The sequence below is a fragment of the Delphinapterus leucas genome, chromosome 21 (assembly GCF_059928025.1).
Source record: "Delphinapterus leucas isolate spDelLeu-1000000601 "Yukka" chromosome 21, BTC_Dleu_Yukka2, whole genome shotgun sequence".
Lineage (NCBI taxonomy): Eukaryota > Metazoa > Chordata > Mammalia > Artiodactyla > Monodontidae > Delphinapterus > Delphinapterus leucas.
This window is the reverse complement of record NC_143149.1, coordinates 12,627,126-12,650,189: the sequence shown is the minus strand read 5'-3', so window position 1 is coordinate 12,650,189 and position 23,064 is coordinate 12,627,126. Positions and strand designations below refer to the sequence as shown.

The 23,064-nt window shown below is 46.2% G+C and overlaps 1 protein-coding gene across 1 annotated transcript in view; it reads left to right on the top strand.

Moving 5' to 3' along the window:
* Nucleotides 1–7,296: 7,296 nt before the first annotated feature.
* Nucleotides 7,297–23,064, top strand: part of ENPP6 (ectonucleotide pyrophosphatase/phosphodiesterase 6) — a 28,100-nt gene continuing 12,332 nt past the window's right edge. Inside the window, exon 1 of the mRNA XM_089903646.1 lies at nucleotides 7,297–7,471. Coding sequence (XP_089759772.1) covers nucleotides 7,315–7,471 — 157 coding nt within the window. The 5' untranslated portion in view covers nucleotides 7,297–7,314. The remainder of the gene's footprint in view (nucleotides 7,472–23,064) is intronic.

Genomic DNA, 23,064 nt, shown 5'->3' with positions numbered 1-23,064 from the left:
AGGGTTAGACCAGGAGGCCAGCTGAGGTCCCTTCCATTTCTGAGATGTGTGTGAGATCATACACACTCATAAGACCCTCTGCCGGGGACCTCAGGCTCAGGTCGTCTCCCATGTTTAATTAAGGACTCCTGTCCAAGAGGTCAACATGATTTTCTTGGGAAATCCGCGCCTTATGATTTTCTTTGGCGGTTGTGCCGGATATTGTCTGTTTGTCTCTTTGCCCTACTCACCCTTCCCTGGCCTGCCTGGAGCCCCAGGAGGTGCAGCGCCTCAGCTGGACAGCGGGAGGACAGCAGAGTCGGGGTATCCATCTCCGCCAGGCTCCCTGCTGGCCACACCTGCTGCCCTAGCTCTTCAAGCCTGGGGAGCAGGTGCAGGGTGGGTGGAAGTGGCTCCTTGTGACTACTAAGCCTGGGTTGCTTCACCATGTCTTCTGGGCTCCCCAGGACCCTGGCCACCCCTTTGCAAATCACCCCTTTAATGACCAGCGATGTATTGTGCCAGGACCTTGGCTGAGTGAAGCTCTGGCTGTCTTGAATTGTATTAGCTCAGCATATCATTAAGAGCATCTCGCCTTTCAAGGAAAGGGAACCCTGAGTGATGGAGAGCAAGATTCTACATTTTACCTGAATAAGAAATATCCACACCCCCCATCCCATCATAATTTTGCACATGCCATCATCTCCGTCTGCAGTGCTGTTTGTGTCCAGAAACGTCCTGCTTAGCTCTCAACTCTCAGCTCCTCTAGAAGCTTCCTCTGATCCTTGCAGGCAGTCTCCGCCACTCCTCATTCTACATTCCTTCTGGGCTGCGCCCACACCTGCTGATTCCACTTCTTATCCTTTACTGTTACTGTGAAATAGGGACAAATAAAGGATGCTTTCTCTAGAGTTGCCAGATAAAGTACAGGATATTCAGTTAGAATTTTAGATTAACAACAAATAATTATTTCTCAGAGGTATGTTCCATGGACTACTTGGGACATACTTACAGTAAAAAATTTTATCTGAAGCTCAAATTTAACTGGGAAGCTTCCAGCGTTTTGTTGTTGTTTTGTTTTTTTTTTTGCTAAAATAAACCTGGCAGCTCTGACTAGAATGGCCTTATAAAGTCGGCGATTCCTGATCAAAGAAACACTTTCTTTTGGTTTCTTCCTTCCTTATTTTCTTCCTGCCCCCCCCACCGCCCCCCATATTTTTTCAGCATTCTATCAGCTAACGAGATATGCAAATTTAGGAGCTCAGCAGGAGCTCTGGGGGGCTGAACTGCTTCTGAGAAAACTTTGACCTCCCGAGAGAAGTTTTGGAGGTGGGTGCTGTGGAGCAGAGAATGGAGCCGACATGAGTCAGTCAGTAAGATGCACAAGGCTACGATCTTTCCAGTGACGGGCCAAGGAGGAGGCCCTGGAGGGGGAGGCTGGAAAGACTTTGCAGAACTTGGATGTCTAGCGCTCAATTTGAAGTTCTTTGCACTGTTCTCAGTCTTCCCCTGCACATCCCACTGGATCCCCAGTAAAGTTCACCCTCCTCATGACTATGTCATGTGAGTGGCCGTAAAGCACTGAGCCTCACCTCTGGGGAGCCATATGTTATGGGAGCAGGAGGCTAGAAGTAGAGATGCCTGCAAGTTAGTGAGTGTCACAGGGAAGTGCAAGAGTCTGGTGGAAACAGGGTTGGGACAAATCATGTGGAGAGCTCCAAAGAAAGGAGGCTCCAGCTGATCTCTAGATTACATTTGTTTGTGTGACTCTCTATCCTAATAATAATAATATAAGTTAATCAGAACAGTTTTTACTGTGTGCTATGTATTCATATATGTATTTACATGTGTCTGTGTACACAAACATGCTCCTCCCTTTGCACTGTTTGGATAAGCACAAAATCCAGTTACTGCAGTTTAGCTAAATAATACCAGTTCTGCAACATGATTCAAATTTCAGTTACCATCGTATATTAACTAAAATAAATCTGGCAACCTTAATTGTAACTATTGCAGCATAAAATATAAACTTCATTCCTAGCTCATCAGTCCACAAATCACTGTGTAAATAACAAATGTGCATCATAATCAGTGACCAATCACATCACTTCTTTCAAGGTCTGTTGCTGGTTGGTTGCTGCCCATCTGTTATTTAGTTCATGCACAGACAGCAAAGCATATAATTGTGTTCCCTCTTTGTCTTCCAGTGATAAATGCAGATAATTTAATTTTTAATAAACTACTACTGTTGGATAATGCTCCGGGTCACCCTGATTCTCTTGGACACCTGAAGATTTGAACATTTTCTTTTTATGACAAAAGCAATTTCAATAATCCAGCAAGTAGACCATAGAGTTATTTCAATTTTTAAAGCCTATTATCTTAGATGGACTTTTGGACAGGCTATTGAGGCTACAGTGGGAGATCATGCAATTTCTTTAGCTGAATTTTGGAGGAAATATGACATAGAACATGCAACTGAAAACATTCAAGCATCATGGGAGAAAGTGACAGCAAGTAATATGTGTGTGGTGTGGCAGAAATTTTTGCATTTACTGTGCAAATAACTTTGCAGTATTTGAATCAAAAGGAATTGGAATCATAGAGGAAATAGTTGACCGTGGGAAAGTTGACACTGACACTATTGGAGACTCACTATGCAGCCAGAGGAGCTTAGTGAAGGCGAACTTATCGACGAAGAAAGGGGTGGTGATGAAAAGGAGGAAGATGTCCTAGAGGAAGTGACACCAGCAAAACTACTTCACATTAAAACAAGTCTCAGACATATTTCATGACATTGAAAACACAAAGGATAAAATGTTTGAAGATGATCCACACTTAGAAAGGGTCTGAAAATTTGCCTCAGTATAGAAAAGATGCTCCCTCGTATTGTTTTATATCTTGGGAGGAAGTCAAGCACTGTTCACACCATTCTTTTTTTCTTTTTTTGCGGTTCGCGGGCCCCTCACTGCTGTGGCCCCTCCCACTGCGGAGCACAGGCTCCGGACGCGCAGGCTCAGCGGCCATGGCTCACGGGCCCAGCCGCTCCGTGGCATGTGGGATCTTCCCGGACCAGGGCACGAGCCCGCATCCCCTGCATCGGCAGGCGGACTCTCAACCACTGCGCCACCAGGGAAGCACCAGGACAACATCTTTTGATCTTTGTATACCTGGCATGTAAACATTATTTGATAAATACATGTTGAGTGAATGAAAAAAAAAAGAATAAATGAAGTAAGAAACCATAAAAGGAATTAACGTTCAGTGCTTGAAAGTAATGGGAAAAGATTAAGACTGACTGAAGACTAAGTAGCAGCAACCTTACTGATTCCCAGTTCCAGGTACAATGGGCAGATCCTCAAGCATCTCATTTGATGTGAATGCCAGCCATTTTTGAGATGTTTGGAAATATTTAATATGGTGCAGAGGATTATGGGTACTTGCTAAGAAACTTCTGGTGATGGTCATTACATCAGAACACACCTGTCTAAGGCTTTGAGGAATAAAGAATGAAGGTGTCATATCCTGCTGCTTTCTTACAGCAGTTCTAGGTATGGACGCTATTGCATCAGCTCCCACCGAGAGAGACAAACAGCGGCCCCACCCTGGCCCCCAACGCGCGAGAGCCACTAGCAGCTCCCAGTCAAATGCAGGAGCTCTTGAGCTGAGGTGGGGTCTGCAGATGGGTTAAGAGTCCACAGCTCCGTCAAGTATCGGGCTGACTGCCACTTTTTATATTAATAAGTCTATAAACTCTTCGGTCTTAGGGATAAGGGGGGAAAAGGGAGAAAAATGTTCATCTGTGTTTGGGAATGTTTGTGCCAGGAGCTGCCTGCATTTTCACAGTGAGCGCTGAGCCTCCTGGCACAAAGTTTAAAGACCTACAGAGCTGCGTTTGGAGGAGGGAGAGGCGGGTAGGAGCATCTACACTTGGAAACCCTTTAATCATATAAGGAAAACCACTGGTCCCAGGATCTTCTTCGGCACCATTCACTCACAGGAAGTGGGCAGGACCCTCCATGCTGGTGCCTCGCGTCCAGCCTTTGGAGAGGGGTTGGGTCTCGGGGGAGTGGGAATGGATCACTTACCTCCATGGGTCTGAGTTCCCCTTAGAATGGATGTGCCTGTCTGGGCCAGCCTAGACCAGCCAGGATGCTGGGTGGGAACAGGAACCAAAGCCGTCTCTGGAGGCCTCGTCTCAAAGACGCTTCCCTGAAGAACGCCATAATTAAAGGCTTTGAAGCTCACTTGAGTCTACGGGCACCACAACCAATTGATATGAAAAGAAAATATGAAAGCTAATGCTACATCCTACCTAATGGTGAGGAGAGAAGACCCATTATGAAAAAAGCTAAGGGGCCCAGAGAACCACAGGAAACAAGACTTCATCATCTGAAATGTAAAAATATGGTAGAACTGTGTGTTAACTGCACACATAGATCCTACCTCTCCTCAATGAGGCCTTACGGGTGTTAAAAAAAAATAAGTGTAAGAGGTAGAGAATTTAGTTTAGCAGAAATTCTCTGGGAGAATATTCTTTCTGTCTCTGTCTCTCTGACACGCACACACACACAAACACACACCCCCACCCCCACCCCACAATCCAGTCATACTACAGCTCTACAGTCTAAAGGAGGCCATAATATTTTACCCATGAGGAAAAGAGCGAAGGAGGGTGAGAGAGCCTGCACCACCCTTTGGGTCTAGAGTGTTGAACATGAGTGTTGAAAAGAAGAAGGAAATTTTATCAAATGATATCGTGGGGTTCTGCGATATACAAGTAAAGGTTATATAAGTACTTAAAAAAATATTTTCAGTTGCTTCATGCTTCTCTGAATGTAGCACGTTTTGAAAACTGAATCACGTGAGGCCCCTGCTTAGCTTCGGGTTTCACGCATTCCTTCTAGAATAGTTGAAACAGTTCCAGTTAAAAGTAGAGACTCCTGCACACACACAACCCCACTTGGTACCTTCCCTTATTATTCCCGTATCTGATATCTGTAGCCCTTCTGACGCTCTCCCAGCGATTCACTCAGAGGCTCCGTTTGGTCTACTGACTGCAGTAACGCTTTGCATACACCCTTCTAATTTTCACCCTTCCTGTGAGCTTGTACGCATCAGCACCAGGTGAGATGCCCCCCCGCCCTTGGTAGAGCGCTAGAGAGCATCTACAGAGAAAGACCCTGAAGGACACATTTCCCACGACTATTATCATGATGATCTTGCCTCGTGAAAAGGGTGAGTGAGCGTCATCAGGATGATAGAAATGCTTAGATAGGGGATGCAGTGTTTTGGGTTAAGGAAATAGATAAGAACTTTCACTCATGAGGCAGGTTCCCTTAATATTGTTAAACTCTGATACACCAGAAAGGATAACAGAACCAATAAGAAGGATGCCTCTCCTTTTAGTAGTAGGAATTATCCTCAGCACCCGAGTTGGTGACAATCCTTATAATTCTCCAAGTAAGACGACAACCTGGGCTTCCCTGGTGGCGCAGAGGTTAAGAATCTGCCTGCCAATGCAGGGGACACAGGTTCGAGCCCTGGTCCAGGAAGATCCCACGTGCCTCGGAGCAACTAAATCCATGTGCGATGACTACTGAGCCTGTGCTCTAGAGCCCGCGAGCCATAACTACTGAAGCTCACACGCCACAACTACTGAAGCTCGCCTGCCACTACTACTGAAGCCCGCGTGCCTAGAGCCCGTGCTCCGCAACAAGAGAAGCCACCGCAATGAGAAGCCTGCGCACCACAATGAAGAATAGCTCCCTCTCGCCTCAACTAGGGAAAGACTGTGTGCAGCAACGAAGACCCAATGCAGCCAAAAATAATTAAATAAAATAAATAAATTTATTTAAAAAAAAAGACTACAACGTGGTCCCCTTCTTAGCCCCTCCCAGGAGGCCTGTCTCTTTTATGCAGGGGACCCTTTGTTGAGTATTACATAACAATGCACTTGAGGTTGGGGACTACATTTATTCAGATTTGAGTCTCTACACCTATCACAATGTATAGTTCATAGGAGCATTTAATAAATGTTAGTTGAAGGAATAAATAAAACTAAGAAGTTCCTTAATCACTGGATCATTTTCTCAAAGTTTTTATTTTTTAATTTTATCAGTTTACATGTGAAAGCTTCAGTCAGGGTCAAAAAACTAACTCTACAGCTTTGGGTAAACATTTTGTTTGGCTCTCTGGGCTTTAAGTTGCAAGCATCATTTGTGGAATGCATGGGTTTCTGTGATGAAATAAAAGGTTTTTCCTTTAAGATATTTTGGGTCTACGAATTTTCAAAATTTTATTTTACGGTTTCTCCTTTTTTTTTGATTAAAAATAAAGTGTGGGTGTTGGGGGGCTTGCTGGCAAGAAGACAGAACAACAGCAAACAAACAAGCAAATGAAAAAAGCCACTTTGATTAAGCACAGTCAGTGAGCTCCGTGAAGCGTGTTTCAGCCCGACGCCAAATGACGCTCACTAAAATTGCAGCAATTTTTGATGCACGTGCCAATGTTTGTGTTATTTTTACTTTAAAGATGTAACAGATTGCTCCAAAATAAATAATTTAAACCTAATGTTTCAAAAGATTCCAAGCGCCGTGTCTTTCACTTCTGTAACCAACAGAAGCAACCCTTTTAGGGGTTACATAGAGATGTAATACTCCTTTGGGAGGGTTGTTTTCTTGCTTTGTTTTTCGAAGTAGAATATTATTAAGTCACGAAAAACAATGACGTACTGATAGATATTACGACATGGATGAACCTTAAACACATTATGCTAAATGCAAGAAGCCAGACATAAAAGGCCACATATTGTATGATTCCATTTATACAAAATATCCAGAATAGGCAAATTCATGGAGACAGGAAGTAGATGGATGGTTACCTGGGACTGGGAGTAGGAGGGAATGGAGAGTGGCTGCTAATTTGCATGAGGTTTCTTTTGGGGGTGATGAAAATGTTCTAGAATTAGACAGTAGTGATGGTTGCACAACTTTGTAAATACAATAAAAGCACTGAATGTATACTGTTTTTTTGGTACGCGGGCCTCTCACTGTTGTGACCTCTCCCGTTGCGGAGCACAGGCTCCGGAAGCGCAGGCCCAGCGGCCATGGCTCACGGGCCCAGCCGCTCCGCGGCATGTGGGATCCTCCCGGACCGGGGCACGAACCCGCATCCCCTGCATCGGCAGGCGGACTCCCAACCACTGCGCCACCAGGGAAGCCCCTGAATGGCTTTTAAATTCAGAAAATGAAGATGAAAAGTAAAAATACCAGAGCAATAAACTGACAGCCTTGTGTTTTCATTAACGTAGGTCGCCATTGTGAAGTCCATCAGATGATCGGGAACTACATGTGGGACCCCGCCACCAACAAGTCATTTGACATAGGGGTCAACAGAGACAGCCTGATGCCTCTCTGGTGGAATGGATCAGAACCTCTGTGGATCACTCTGACCAAGGCCAAAAGGAAGGTCTACATGTACTACTGGCCAGGTGAGTGTGTTGACATCCACGCCTGTCCAACCTTCCAAATCTCAAAGCACCATTGGAGTCTCTGAGAACAAAGCATGTAGATGTGTTTGAAGACCAAGCCAGGATTTAGAAAATGGGGTCTTTGTTCAAGAAATGTCTTATGGACATGTTTCTTTAAGTTTTGGTTCAAACTCTCTAACATCAGACCAGACATAATGCCATTTCCTAATTCCCTTGGTTCACCAATACTTCTGCAGTATATCATGCGTTTTCGTGGGTAAAATTTTGGATACACTGGAGAGATAAATTATAGGGTGCTTATTTGCTTTACAAAAGAACTTGGAGTACCATTTCTACAGATTTTGAGCTCCCCTACAATACTGAAAAGAGGATTCAAAGCTCTTACAACTTTTTGGTTGTGCATTAAATGAAGTCCCTTTATATTAATATTCCTCCTGTACATCCTAAATCAATGAGAAACTAACGTACTTAACTTACTTCAGTGAGGGAGGTAAGCACTCATGCAGACTGCCCTGGCTGCTGTGAGGGGGCTTCAGGAGACTCTTATCTTGTCAGCCAAACTCTTTTTATTAAGGATGACAGGATTCAGTGACAACAGAATACTCAACTCACCACTGACTTTGCATTGGTAGGATGTGTTCCTAGTCAGTGGGCAATATAACTTTTCCATGCGCATGGCTGTAGACACGTTTTTCCTAACTCTTCCCGGTGCAATACTGATGATTGTCATTGTGGAAGAAGAGATCAGGAGGCCTAGAAGAAATGAAGGGACAAGTGGGGGAAGCATGTGGAGGGATCTTGCTGGCCTGGGCTGGAGACAGCGGCAGCCTGATGGAACTGTGTGAGCGTGGCGGGTTCTGGGGGGCGGGGGAGTGGGGGGAAGGGGGAGTGAGCCCGGGCTGAGTCACAGGTGGCCCACACCAAGGACGTGGGCCTGGAGCGAGAGTTTGGAGGATGCTGGTTGCAGGTGGCCACGTGGAGAGCTGCTCCGGGGGCTCAAGGCTGTGCCAGCTCTTGGAGGAGGGGCGTCAAGCAAGGACGGGTGGAGAGCAGGGAAAGCAGGCCCACAGCTGCGCTGTGCTGAGTGCCCTGAAAGCTGCCGCAGAGCAGAGACTGACATCCACAGGTGAGCCCAGGACGGCCAGGGCAGCTGCGTTCCTTCAAAACCCGGCAGAAGAACAGACAGACAGCCTGGTTCTGCGGGCAGAGGCAGTGTCGGGGGAGTGCTGGAGTTGCTTCAGAAGACGCCTGGGGTTCGGTCCATAGCAGCTACCTGGGCTGACATAAGGAGAAGCTTTCAAGCACGGGAAGGGTTGAAGAGACTCTGCCTTAAGTGGAGGCTCAACTTTTCACGGAGCTGGACGTAAGATTGAGAAAACAAGTCGGTGCATCCGCCAAGCTAATCAGACTTGGTCGAGGAGCCCAGCTCGGGTTCAGCCCCACGCGACGAGATCCAGAGCCGAAAGATGTGGCTGCGCTTTGAGGCCATTCTCAGCAATCATCATCAACAAACACAAGGGCCCGCAGGCCTAGGAGGGGCCGGGAGCAAACACGCACTCTTGGGGACCACCTCGAGCCGAACCTGAGGACCACCAAGACGAACGCTGTCCCGACTCCAGAAGGGCCATCTTCCCCGGGATCCGGTTAGTGTGACTTTCTGTGTCTTGGAACTTGATCTCTTCTTGCTCTGAAGAGCACCTCCCCCGGCACCTCCCCCCAGACCCCCACATGCCTCCTGCACATACACTGTCCTCTGATGGCCTTCTGGGAGCCCCGGATGCCAGTGCTCGTGGAAACCGGGGGAAGGTCTTAAAGGAGACAGTTGCCATGTTTCAGACTTCTCTCAGCTGTATCACAGAGCATCGCTCTTTATCTCATCCTGGAGAGTCCGGCTCCTTACTCATAATGAGCAATTTGAATTCATGTATCACTGAGTAGCTACAAAGTTTCAGTGCTAACGTGAATGTAAAGTATCTTGTCGCTCCTCCAAAATAGCTCCTGAAGGGCGAGGAATGGCCAACCGCTTTCTTTGATTCAGCAGCTCATGTGATGTGACACTTACGGCTTGAGATCAGCTTATGGTGTTTCCTATCAGGAGGGCAGAAGCTAAAACAGATAACCTCCCAGAATTTCCTCAGTGATCTACATGGATGTTAGCTAACCATCTGGCCGTGTTGAAGTCTTGATAGAAACTGGATGAAAAGTCTCTTGTTTCTTAGACACTGTCCATTCCTTCTAAACTGGATCCACAAATAAAGGCTCCCTGAGAACCAGCTGTCTCTGAAGGCCCTGCCGCCCAGCCCAAGCCAGGCGTGCTCTGGCCCCTCCATTCTTACTGGTTGACAGCTGAGGGATTAACGATCACTGCTGTCCTTTCTCCCTCCACCTTGGTCCTCTCCGGCCACAGCTCATAGCCCAGTGAGTGTTCATTTGTCTCTGCAAGATTTAGTGAAGTGCAGTGGCATTTCTTCTAAACATGACTTGGTTTTATTTTTCTTCTCAAACCCTCCTCTTCCTTCTCCAGTCCCCACCAGACATTGTACAGACCTCTCGATGAGGCCTGGAAAATCTTTATTGCTCCAGTGAGCTGTGTTATGACACTTTGAGTCTTGCCATTAAGTCAATATTTAGAAGTGCAATTTAGAAATGGCAGTAGTTCAAGTCTTCCTGTCAGGTAGATAAAGCAGCAGACTGAAAAATTGATCACTGGTAAAGAGTCCAAAAGACCCCACCTCAAGCCTTGAGAAATTTAATATCGTAAACAGACCCTTTATTACCCCACCCATGGTGCCGTGGAGCTGTGCAGAGGAAAATGTGCCTCAGGGAATGATCCCAGGCCCTAACTCAAATATCTGGGGTGGGGGGAAGGCTCCCCCAAATCAGCCAGGACCAGCGTCACCAGGACCTAGAAGTGCTCTGCAAAGGATGAGAGCTGAGTGTGTGTCATTCACTAATTTTATTCCCCTATTCCATCCCTCTGGTTTGAGGTCAAAGGAGTTTCATTGAAGTGGGGGGAAAGAAGAGGCTCCAATATTCACTTCATATCAAGAGCAACCCAAAGAGAAGGATGCCTTGCGGGAGGAGGTGAAGTGGGGGAATATAGGAGGATACGTACTGATAAGATATTGCATGGAAGTAGAGTTTGAACTCCTTGGACAGTCGATGCTCCCTTACATAGTGGCAGCGGTTTTTAAGTTTATTCTTATGGCTATCGTGAAATACAAAAAAAGGAACAAAAACCAGCAGCCTTTAGGAGTCTGTAGTTTAAAAACTCCTTGGAGCAAGGGTCTGAAGACTCTCAGCTCTACATCTTGAGTCATGATTTTGCAGTATTAACTCCTTATGGCCAAGCAGTCAGGAGGAATTGGGGGCAACCATTCATATGGCTCCGGGAGGGTGTTGGGTGTGGGTCTGGGGTCTTCTGCTGGCCTCTTCCCATCCTGTTTAGGTGTTGAGACAAATAAGACACCTTTTATGTGGGGAAAGACACATTTCCAGCTGGCTTCTCCTCCCCTACTTCCCAGAGGTGGGCTGGCTGGGGAGTTAACAGATGGGTATCTGACTCAGCTCCAGTCAAGTTTTGGTTGTTAAAATCAAGAGGATTTCCTCTGGATGTGTGAGGAGGCACGTCCTGACTCCGGATCAGGAATTGTGGTTGTTCACAGAATCTTCCCCTTCCCTGCTGTGCTGGGTCCCTGACAACCTTCCATTGGGCTGAACTTAGATGAATGCACTTAGGCTCAGGGGAGGTCCGGAGCCTAGCATCAATCACGCAAGCGTGTGGGTTAACGTTACAGCCAAGGTCTTGGACTCTATCTACATGACTCCAAATACCTGCGTAAAAACTGGATTCTTTTCAGGCAAATATTTAACAATCGGGTACAGGGGGTCCAGATTTTCACTAAATTTTCCAACACTGCCACCAATTTGGCATTAAGCTTTAAGATGTATGTAATCTTAGGACCAGAAGAGGCTTTATTCTGTATGTAGTTTGCTGGTTCCTACACTTGTAAATCAAGACCCCCTTAGGATACTGATAAAAACTATGGATTTTTTTTGTATTAGAAAAACAAGCGCATACATGCTGTACACACAATTTTGTGCTCATGTAACACAAGAGGCTACAACGATGAGGACTGCTAGATGGTCTTTGACACGGAAATGCATACATATGTATAATATCTAGTTGATTTGATTCTTTTCAACGTGAGGGAAGTGTCTTAGAAACTCACTAAAGGATCAATGAAGCCCAAACTCCTCTAGTTAATGTTGTCTGCCAAGAGTAGGCTTGGGTTAAAATTCTCTAAGACTCTCTGGGTCAGATTCACCTTGAGTCCTTTCCTTTGTTTGTTGGTAACTTGGGTAAGGTCTGCCTCATTGCCCTTGTCTGTCCGCGTCAGCAACAAGAAGATTACAAATTCACATGGCAAGTTAGAGGTTGTCTCAGAGAAGTGATCTGTCTTCAGAAGCATCCTGCAGGATTTCTAGGCGTCAACCGTTTCTGCTGCAGAGATATTGAGGAGGTGGTGCCTTTCTGGACTGCTGCCTGTGGGGGTGACTCCCCCAGCACTCGAAAGTCTTCTGAGCTGTCCAGCCACGTCCAGTCTCCTTTTGCAGGATGGTGTCTTGGCCAGAAGAGCCCATAGTTTCTCAGCAGCATCCGTTACGGTAACTAGGAAGCCTTAAAGAGAAATCCAGGGACAAACTTCCATTCTTCACAAATCATGGCAAATCTGTTTCTTCATAAAACATCTTAAAAGGGTGTGACTCAAGGCCCTGTAATAAGCTCTCAGGAGACAACTGTTAGCAACACCCGATACAGGCTCTCTCCACCCTACCCCCAGCCCCCCAGAGAACTTACCATCCATTCAGTCAAGGAGACACGTGATAATCTAATACTCGCCCATAGAAATGAAAAGGCCACTTGTTTAAAGTATAACAGTGAAAAGCATATTGCATTATGACCTCCTCTAATAGAGGATCTGGTTTCACCCAGAGGGTGACGTGAGTTAACACCTGAGGGGATGGGCAGGGTAGCGGGGTGGGAGCGCGGGAGCACGGCGTATGTTAAGGGATGGATGTGGCGTGTGGATGGGCTGGAGAGAAGCTGAGGCCAGGCCGGGCTCCATGGGCCAGCTGAAGAATTTGGTCTTATGCTGAGAGGGGTAGGAAGTCACTGGAAGATTCTAAGGAGGAGGGTGACAGTACCATATTTGAATTTGGCAAGATTACTCTGGCAGCACCGTGGAGAAAGGAATGTAGGCCTCCAGAGGGGCTGGATGAGGGGCGACCAACCCGTCAGGAAGGTACTGCACAGACCTAGCAAAGAGGTGAGAATAGTGTGGATGAGGGTAAAGGAAGTGGGGAGAAATGGGTGGGTTGGGGACATATTTAGGCATTAAATTTGCCAGGGCCTGGTGATGCACTTTGGGATTAAGGGACCGAGCAGTGACGGGCATGACACTTGGTTTCTGGCTTATAGGACTAAGGAGGGAAGGTGTGTCTTTGCCCATCCCGGGAAATTGAAAGAGGAGTGGTTTGGAGGCACAGGAACATCTGTGTTGACTCTGAGACACGTCACGTCGTGTGCCTGGAGCTCGAGGACTGAGCTGGAGATACACAGATGTGTGGTTCTCGGGAGGGCCCGGGGCCGGTGAAGCTGTGGGCAGGAAGGTCAGCCGGGGGAGAGCCCACGTGAAGAGAGGAGATGGCCCCAGACACAGCCTGGAGTGGAGGAGGCTCATGCTTAACGATCAGATGGGGCGAGTGAGTCTGCGGAGGAAACAAAGATGGACTTGCTCGGGAAGCAGGAGGAAAGCCAGAAGAGCTGGGAAGAGTCCAAGGAGAGTGATGCCATCCTTTGAAGGCGTCTGATGGGGGGCTTGATGTCACCTGAGAGGCAGGGGAGGCGCCACTGGAGGGCGACACCAGCTGAAATCTGTTGGCCCCTCCTGTTACAGAGACCAGAGGAACCAAATGGTTTCAAGCGGGGAGTGGCCATCCCCGGGCTCATTGTCGAGCGACACTGCGGGGCGGCAGAGACAGCGTGTGGACTTATTATCTGGGGCATCGCTGGCAAGCTCTGAACTTTGTAGCTGTTAATTTCTTTAACATTTTTCAACTTAGTCTCAAGAAAGGTCCATTATAATAACCCCAGGGTAGCCTTTAATTTCCCTCTATTGCCCGAGAGTCTGCTTGAATAGCGACGATGATCATTGTACCTTATCTAATACTGGTTTTGAAGAAAACAAAGTGTACGAAGAATAAAATTTGCCATGATTTTTTTCCGCAAAAACGATTTTCAATTAAACAGGAAAAGTAACATTAAAAAAACAAAACAAAACACTTTTTATTGTTCTGGTTAGTGAACCCTGTGACTCCCGCTGGGAGTTCGTATATTCTAATGATGAACAAGCACACCTCCTCGGGTCGTGAGGCCAGATAAGGAGTCAGCAGTCACCATCCACCGTGGATGATGCTGGGACTATAATAGACACGGTAATGGATGTGCAGGTGGGACAGATTTCTAGGAGCATCTGAGGCAGAGGGAAGGAGCATGTGCTAAGGTTCCAAGATGAGCAGGCAAGGGCATGTCGTGTTCCTGAAACTACAAAGAATACGACACGGTTGCAGCTGAGTGACTAAGACAGGAGTGAAGAGATCGGAAACTGGAAATGGCCAGATCTTAAGAACCAGGGACTTGGGCTCTGGTATGTAAAGGGACTTGTGTTTAAGGAACAAAGGTGTTTTAGATCGTATCAGTTGCAGAAACAGATAAGCCCCAAAGTCTCAGTGGCTTAACCCAATGGAAGTTTATTTTTTGCTACAGAAAGTCTGAAAAGGGTAATTGTGATCCACAGTTGACTCTCTGGACAAGGATGCAGACACTGGTGGGGACTGAAACGTGTCCCCCAAATCCATACCTCGGAGCCCTAGCCCCCCATGTGGTGATGTCTGGAGGTGAGGCCTTTGGGAAGTAATCAAGTTTGGACGAGGTCATGATCCTTTTTACTCCCGCTGGGTCTTCCTTTCTTGCCGTTTAAGGGGCATCTCTGTCCTTGTTTCTCCCTCCTTAGGAGTGATTCTCCACCCTGGGTACGCTAAGAATCCCCTGAGGCCATTATGAAATATCAGAGCCCAGGCTGCATCCTCAGAGGTTCTGATGTCACTGGTGTGGATCGAGGGGCTGAGGACTGCAGCGAGAGACCCTCTGCAGCGGGCCTGGTGCATAGACCTAGCGTGCCTGCCCTGGGTGCCCACAGCCCTGGCATGGCTTCCAGCCCCACACTCCCATCCCTGCCGGTCACACTGTCCCAAGAAGCCTCTTCCCGTCATTCTCTCCCCCCGGCCTCAGTCCCCAGGGTCACTCTGTGTCGTTGGCGCTGGCCTGTCTGAAACCTGACATCAACAGGGAAAGGAAAAGAGATGAGGAGTTTGAGCATCTGAAGTGAGCTCAGCACTTCGCAGACATAATTTTACTCAACCCTCACAACAGTCCTAAGACATGACTGCTGTCATCCCCACTTTACAGACGGGGGCATGGAAGTTCCCAGAACACACAGCCGGGACACAGTAAGCCAGCTGGGCTGCTGCCGGGGCTGCCTGAGTCCACGCCCCGCGCAGGGTCCCACCCTGAGCTTGGCCGAGGCGGGGGAGGGTCTTCCCACCGGCCATCCCAGGTTTGCCAGTTCAACTGCCCCCCACAGCCCAGGGTGGGAGCGGAGGGATTCAGGGGGAGGGATCCTGACAGAGTGAAGAAAAGAGCCCAGAGTCGGGACTTCCTGTAGAAACTCAGTCCCCGGTAGAGAATGCAGGAGGCTTGGCTTTTGGTGGCCGAGGCAGGCCTACACCCACCCCCGGGTCTGTTCCACTTTCCCCCTCGGCACCAAACACGCCCTCGTTGCCAGCGGGCAGGGGGCTCAGCTGCCCCTGCAGTGCTTTTCTCAGTTGGTGGGCCGCTGGCTGTGGGATCCAGCATCTGTCAGAGGGATTCCTTAGGGTGGGACAGAGACGTGGCACTTTGACCTCACCAGAGCCCTTTGTGTGCAGAGAGCTCTGTCCCCTCCCGGCCTCTCCCCTCCTGTTCTCCCTGCTGTGCTGGATGGAGCCCTTGAGGAACCTCAGGGGAATGTAAAGAGCTAGAACATGACCGGAAAGAAAACAGCTGAGACCAGTTCAGCCACTTCTCTGCCGGCACCGGGGATAGTCACTTAATCTCTCTGTGTGGTAGATTCCTTATCTGTCCCACAGGAATGACTACGTGTGCCTCTCAGGCTTGCTGGGCGTGTGAAATGAGATAAGATATAGAGAGTATCCGACTAGAATATATGGTTAGTAGCTATACAGTAACCCCACCCTTGCCCCCCGATTCTTAAAAGGGAGCTTCAGCCTGTGTCCTTCTAATGCGTCGCATGGGGTGCACGGGGGGAGGGGGAAGCTCTGGCCAGGTCACTCTTGGCCCAAAATAATGCTGCAAGGTCACGTCAGGGCTTCAGATACACACTTGCAGCAAAGGCCACAGAGTGAAACACAAGTCCTGTTTTAAATCGCCATGAGAATTCTGAGACAGGCTATCATGGCCAGTCAGGGACAGGAAAGGAGTTTCCCAGAAAAGGGATGGATGGAGGGATCTGGCCACTGGGTCATCAGAGGAGGGAAAGAGGACAGAGTCTGGCGTTTTGATGCCTCAGGGCTGGGGGGCAGAAGCCACGGACAGGGCGAGCTGTGCACACAGGACTCTGTGCAGAGGCGGGCGCGGAGTGCTCGAGGTGTGGCCACTGGGGCGGCCCTCAGGCTTTGCCCAGGTGTGCAGAGCGCTGGCTTTGCAGGGCCACATGTAGCACTCACTCCCGCTCCCAGCCATTCCTGGAAGTGGTTCAGAACCAGCTCAGAAGCTGGGGAGACCAGGGTTCCCCCAGATACATGGTGGGAGGAAAAGGGCAGTTGGTAAGACCTGGAGATCACAGACTTGAACTGGAGGGCTGGGGGATGAGGAATCCCTGGGTCGGCGCTGGAGTTCTAGCAAAGCCGCTGGCAAGGCTGAGCCTGCGGTCAAGGGCTTGCCGGCCTCCTGCATCCCGAGGAGGCCCAGGCTTCTTGGATCCAAATACCAGGAAACCACCTGCTCCGGGAGGAGGCTCTGGTGGGGACCACCACGTGTGCAGCAGTCGAGATGCCTTCCCCCTGGGGAGCATGACATCACTTGCAGGATTTAGACGACCTTGAGGCATGTGCCTCTGACCCAGAGATGCTGCTCGTGGCTGATATGAGGGGCACCAGGCACCCCTCACTCCTCACCTGGGCCTGCTGGGGAGGAGTACGGTCCCTGACCCTGGGACAGAGACTCTCCCATCTAAAGCTGACTCACAGAGGCAGAGATCTTTGGCCTCATGATGCCTTGCTAAGGTTTCACCACTGCCTTCCTAAAGCAGACACCCAGCCCGGGTTAGGCACATGCCCCTCTGCCCTCAGGTTCCCATTATCACCTTTCACGCCCAGTGAGTCCTTTCCCGTTGAGTTTCCAGAACCTGCTCTAATGGATGAGTGCTTCTCATCTCACCAGTCTGTTCCTGTGCACAAGGCCAGTCTGCATGGCATCCTGTGTTCAGGCCAGCCCACCCCGCTGCCTCCCCCATCCCCAGATCAGAAGAGACCTCCCAGCCCTGTGGGCCTGGCTGACCTGGGAAAGGGCCTCTGAGATCAAAGGCTGCACTTTCCCCAAGGACTTGTCCCCATAAGCTCCTGTGCCTTAGATGTATCTTCCTGGAGAAGGTGACATGTTTCTAAGAGTTAGTTGACTTAGCTGTTTTAATAAGCTCTCTTGAGACGCATATTCAACCGTAGTACACCTGCCTCATATCCCATAAAATGCAGCTCACAGGGGTTATTGTCACAAGGTGTGTGGAAGTTGGAAGCCGAGCGGCACTTGGAAGGCGGGACCTGTGTTCTAGGACGTTTAGAGAAATGTGATTTTCATGGGCTCAACTTCCTTGGAGAGAGTTGGCAGGAAGCAAGGATCAGTCAGGAAAGCAGTGGAAAAGTATCAGAGCCAGGAAGCTGATTACTAGGTGGCAAGGAGACCTTGGGACAGTCACGTCTCCCATCGCAGGCGTTTGTTTTCTCAGCTGCAAAATAAAAGGCACTGATGTAAGGCTGCCGCGAAGGGCCGTGAAAGCTGTTTGTTGTGCCCGGATGCTGTGTCCGCGGGGGCGTGGCTCACACTATAGTCGTCATAGATTTGCGTATTTATTTTGACAATATGTTGGTCTGTGACAGTCATGTTGCTATGACAAAATAGATATATTAAAATAATTGTCTAGCAGATATAAGTTAAGTGTTTTGAAGAAGAAGTGACTTAAAATTTTTTTTTGGCACAGAGATGCATGGGCTTAGTGGCACTCCTCTTTGGTTCTGCTTTAAGTTCCCTCCAGCTCAGGATATATTTATTAGGTTGCTGAGATGGGACTGTCCAGCAGGAAGGCAGACTCTAGACAGAGATAAGACGAGGACCTGAACTGTGAGCCCTAATTAAGGGCAATTCCCTTTCAAGTTCCCTGGGAACAATGAGGAAATAAGATGCAGGAAAGCCAAAGCCTGCCCTTGAAGCACTGGTGAAACCAAAATCTTACTGCCAACTTCCTGGTTGGTCTTTGAAACTGCAAAAGCCAGGCCACTGCCTTTGTTTCCCCACAGACCCCTGTGCAGAGATTCAGGAATCCCTGCTTTCCTCAGGCACAGGTGGGCTGACCTGAAGGACCTCAGTTGCCCAGATCCACACTCCCTGGGAGGCCATGAAAGTGGCCTGGAGGCGACAGCCTGAGGGGCTGAGCAGTGCGCCTAGGTTCACAGACTGAGCCCACGGTGGGTCCAGAAAGGGGCCCACAGGCTCCTGATTAGAGAAATAGCTCGTGGGATCCACACAACACACCGCTTCCAGCCTGATGATTTCCATCAGGTAAAGACTAAGGAAAACAAAAGGAAGCCCCCATACTAATTCTTCCAGGAATAACGAGCCTTGCCGTCTCTAAATCTACCACTTTCACTAATTCCTTGTTCCATTGCCTCGTGGCATCTGTCATTGCTTGCTGGCTGTTTCCTTTGCCAGTCATTTTTATTCATTCTGGGTTTTAAGATTAGAGGTCTGGTGACTGTTTTTGCCTTGGGAGATTTCACCTGGGAGAGACCGTTCAGGCCAGAGAGCGCAGAATGGCTGCACTTGCCTCAGTTTTTGTGAACTTGGGTCCTGGTCTCTCCCTTCTCAGGGCCACGTGAAGGTATGTAGCTTTGATCCAAATTAATTGTGTCTGCAGTGTCAGGGCATCTCTGCTGGGCTGAGACACAACTTTTTCACTCCTCTGGCTGGCTGTCTGTGTATCTGAAGAGACAGTAAGCAATAATGCTCCGTTGGCTCTGCAGCGAAGGTTTTCCCTCTCTCTGCTCAGCTTATAGAGCCTCAGCTGGGGAACAACCCTGAGAATAAATGACAACTGTCAGTCATATCTTACCTGCAGCTGCCTGCACCACTCTAAGCCCTGCTGCTTTCTGAACTTTACAGTTCCCTTAGAGTAGCAGCACTAATGCCTAGTTTCCTGGTTCAGGGTCTTCAAACTGTAAGGATTTCCAAGAGCAAGATTAATTTTAAGGGAATCTGTTTTAAGATCATCAACTTTCATATATATTGCAAAAATTGTCCTGATTAAAAACATGTCCTTTTCCTACTTTATATAAGAAAGGAGTACCCCTCAGCAATCAAGAACCTTACTAAGGTGCATTGCCTCCATATATAAAAGCCTCCAGGGCCAAAGAAACAGTTCGAAATGTTGGTGTAGGTGGATAGAAAAGAATGCATCTAGTGACAAAATAACAAAACGTAAAAATAGTCAAGTATTTGCCAATGCTCTCTTTTAAATTATTTAAGAAAAACTTAATTGAGTTGTCAGCTGAAACACTATTTAAACATTTATGATGATAGATCACTATGTGAATGTTGGCATTCAAAGAAGCCATTCAAAGAATTAAATGACAGACTACTTCTATTTCCATCTACTTATTTATGTAAACAACTTTCTTATCACTTAGATTTAACAAATAGGAATAGAATGGATTCTGAACTTGTCTCATTCTAGAGATCAATCATATTCATCCATGAATATACAAACTGATTTTTAAAAGCATCCTATTCCTTTCATTATGAGATGCATTTCCAATAAAATGTAACTTTTTATTTTAAAAGATCATTTATTGAAATTTGGGGTTCCACTCGTACAATGACAGGCAAAGCTACTTTGAAACAACTCTTCTCGCCAGCAACAGCTGAAAATGCTGCTGGACTCTGTGTGTGTGTGTGTGTGTGCGCGTGTGTGTGTGCACGTGCACACAGTGTGATGGATCAGAGACAGACTAAGACCTAGAGAACAAGGTGTATCTGGAAATTGCCACCATGTCTCCCCTACATTTAAACACTGATTGCAGAAGCAGCAGCTGAGAGACTAAGAAACTGAACTGAGGTTTTGACAGAATCACAGGATGGGGGAAATGACAAAAATTGGAGTTCACGGGCCACCAAGCAGAAGAGATCTAGTAAACATCCTAGACTTTCAGTTGGGACAATAAAGGACAATGCCCTTGGAGTAAGAAGGAGCTAGAAGTAAACTAGGGGTGAAACCCTCTGGAGGACTGAAGCCTTCATAAAGCCCAAGCTGAGCTTCGAGTCATCTTAATCCCTGACTAACTCCACTCTGGGTTAAGATGGTCTGCCTGTAGCCTAGGCGCCCTTCATAAGCAAAAGCCTGTGCTCTCTAGAAAAAGATAACAACATACGGAGTGTCAAATGATATCTACAGTTTTCTGTATACAATATGCAGCATTCCCAGTATATGGGAAAACAAGTCCTGACTGGAAACTCAGGAGAAATAAACAGGCAAGTCTTGACTGAAAAATCAAGAGAAAAACAGTAGACAATAGACTCAAACCCACTGGTCCAGTTACCGATATGACTTTAAAGAGACCTATGATAAAAGAACTAAATGACAAAATGGAGACCTGCACTAGTAAACTAGAATCTTTTTTAAAAGGTGAACTCTATAACTGAAGACAGCTCTCCAGCTTAAATAGGCAAAAAGATGAAAAAGGCAGAAAAGAATGTTCGAGACACATGGGACATAGTAAAAAGGCCACAGAAGGATTAGAGAGAGAAGATGAGACACAAGTAATATTTGAGAGAGAAAGTTTGAGAACTTTCTGAAACAGACAAGAAATAGCAAATCATAGACTCAAGAAGTGCTGTGAAACCCATTAATTTCAGAACCGCTGATACCACAGAAATGAGAAAAACTTAAAAGCAGAAATAGAAAATTGTTCAAAGAAGCAGTGATAAGACTGACAGCTGACTTTCCAACAGAAATACTGGAATCTAGAAAGACATAGAATGATATTCCCAAATGATAAAAGAAAAATAATGATCAGTTCTATATCCAGTGAAAATATCCCTCAAAAATGAAGGCAAGGGACTTCCCAGGTGGTTCAGTGGTTAAGAGTCCGTGCTCCCAATGCAGGGGGCCTGGGTTCAATCCCCGGTAGGGGAAATAGATCCTGCGTGCCACACTGAGACCCAGCATAGTCAAATAAATAAAAATTTTTTTTAAAGGAAGGCAAAATAATGGCTTTTTCTAGAGACAGAACACTGAGAGAATTTATTGCCAGCACGTTTAGAGTGGAGGAAATGCTAAATTCTTAAGGTAGAAGGAAAATTGTCACAAATGGAAGCACAGAGATGGAGGAAGGGATGAAGAGCCACAGAAAGGGTAAACGTGTAGGAAAAACTAAGCTAATAATAATAGTAGTAATAATAATTTTTAGATTAAAAACCCATACGGAATGGAAATACATGACAACAGAAGCACAGAAGGTAGGAGAAATGTAAAATTCAAAGTTAAAGTGTTTAAATGTCTTTGCATTGCCTGGGAAGTTGTGGGAGTGTAAATTTATATTAGATTTCGATTGACCAATATTTCAATTTTTAAAAATCATCTCTAGGGCACTATTCCAGAAAGAGATTAATTAAAATATACAAATAGCAAGGTAATAGAGTAGAGGAAAAGGAGCAATAATAATCATACAGACATAATCCAAAAGGAATTAAGAAAGGAGAGAAAAACTGTCAAATGTGTAATGAATACAAGACATGTATTTAGGTGGCTGATTTAAACATAAAAATTTCCTTAAGTACATTGCAAGTCAACGTTTATTTATTTTACTAATATTTCATTAAATACTCCAATTAATCTGAATGAGTCTATTTATATAAAGTTCAAAAGCAGGTAAAACTAATCTACAGTGTTAGAATAGTGTTTACACTTGGAAGAACAGTGACTAAAAGGGGGCACGAGAAGGTGCCTGTATGTGAAGGTTATGTTCTGTTTCCTGATCTGGGTGCTGTGGCTACACAGCTGCATTTACTTTGTCAGGATGGACAGTACACTTATCATTTATTCACTTTGTATGTATCTGTGTTAAACTTTAATAGAAATTCACATTTAAAACAACTATCAGACTAGATATGAGCAAAAACTAATATATGCTGCCTATAAAAGGTGTACATTAGATGTAAGTATGCAGAAAAGTTGAAAGTAATAGCATTTTTAAAAGACATAACACACACTCACCAAAGGAGAGCTGGTGCAGCTATAACGTCAGTCGGTGCAGACTCTAAGCTTAGACTGTTTTTAAGATAAAGAAAGACAGTTCACGTTGATATAAAGTTCAATCTACCAAGAAGTTGTAATAATTCTAAATTTTCAAAAAAAAAAAATCTAAATTTCCATGCTCCTAATTACACAATCTCAAAATAAATAAAGCAAATATTGATGAAACCAAAAGGAGAAATGGGTAAATTCACAATGATAATAAGTTTTAAGACATCTTTCTCCGTAACTGATAATATAAGAAAATAAAAAAATAGAAGGATACAGAAAATTTATGAAGCATAATTAACATATTTGCCTAATTGATATTACTAGAACACTGTACCCAACTACCACTAAATACACATTATTCTCAAGTACACATGGAACATTTGTCAAAAATGACCATATTTTAGCCATAAAGCATTTCTCAACAAATTGGAACTGTATGAAATCATACAGAATGTGTCCTCCGACTACAGTGTAATTAAAGTATAATCAAAAATAAAAAGAAAAATTTCAATTCTATATACTTGGAAAGTAACCAGAGACTTCTAAATAACTCATGGTTCAAAGAAGAAGTAACTATGCATATTTGGATTGTGGGATGCAAGTAAAGTCATTATTAAATGGAAATTAATAGTTATACATCCAAGTGATGACAAGGGTGGAGTAACAAAGTCTCATACAGTGCCAGGAGGAGCAAATTAATATAGCAACTTTGAAAGCCTATTTGGCATTATCTGATAAAGGTGAACATACGCATACCCCAAATCTAGCAATTCTACTCCTACACATATTACAACAGAAATGCATACCTAAGTGCATCAAAGAACGTGTACAAGAATGTTTATATTAGCATTATTCATAATTTTTAAAAACTGGATATTCATACAATAGAACTTTTGTGTC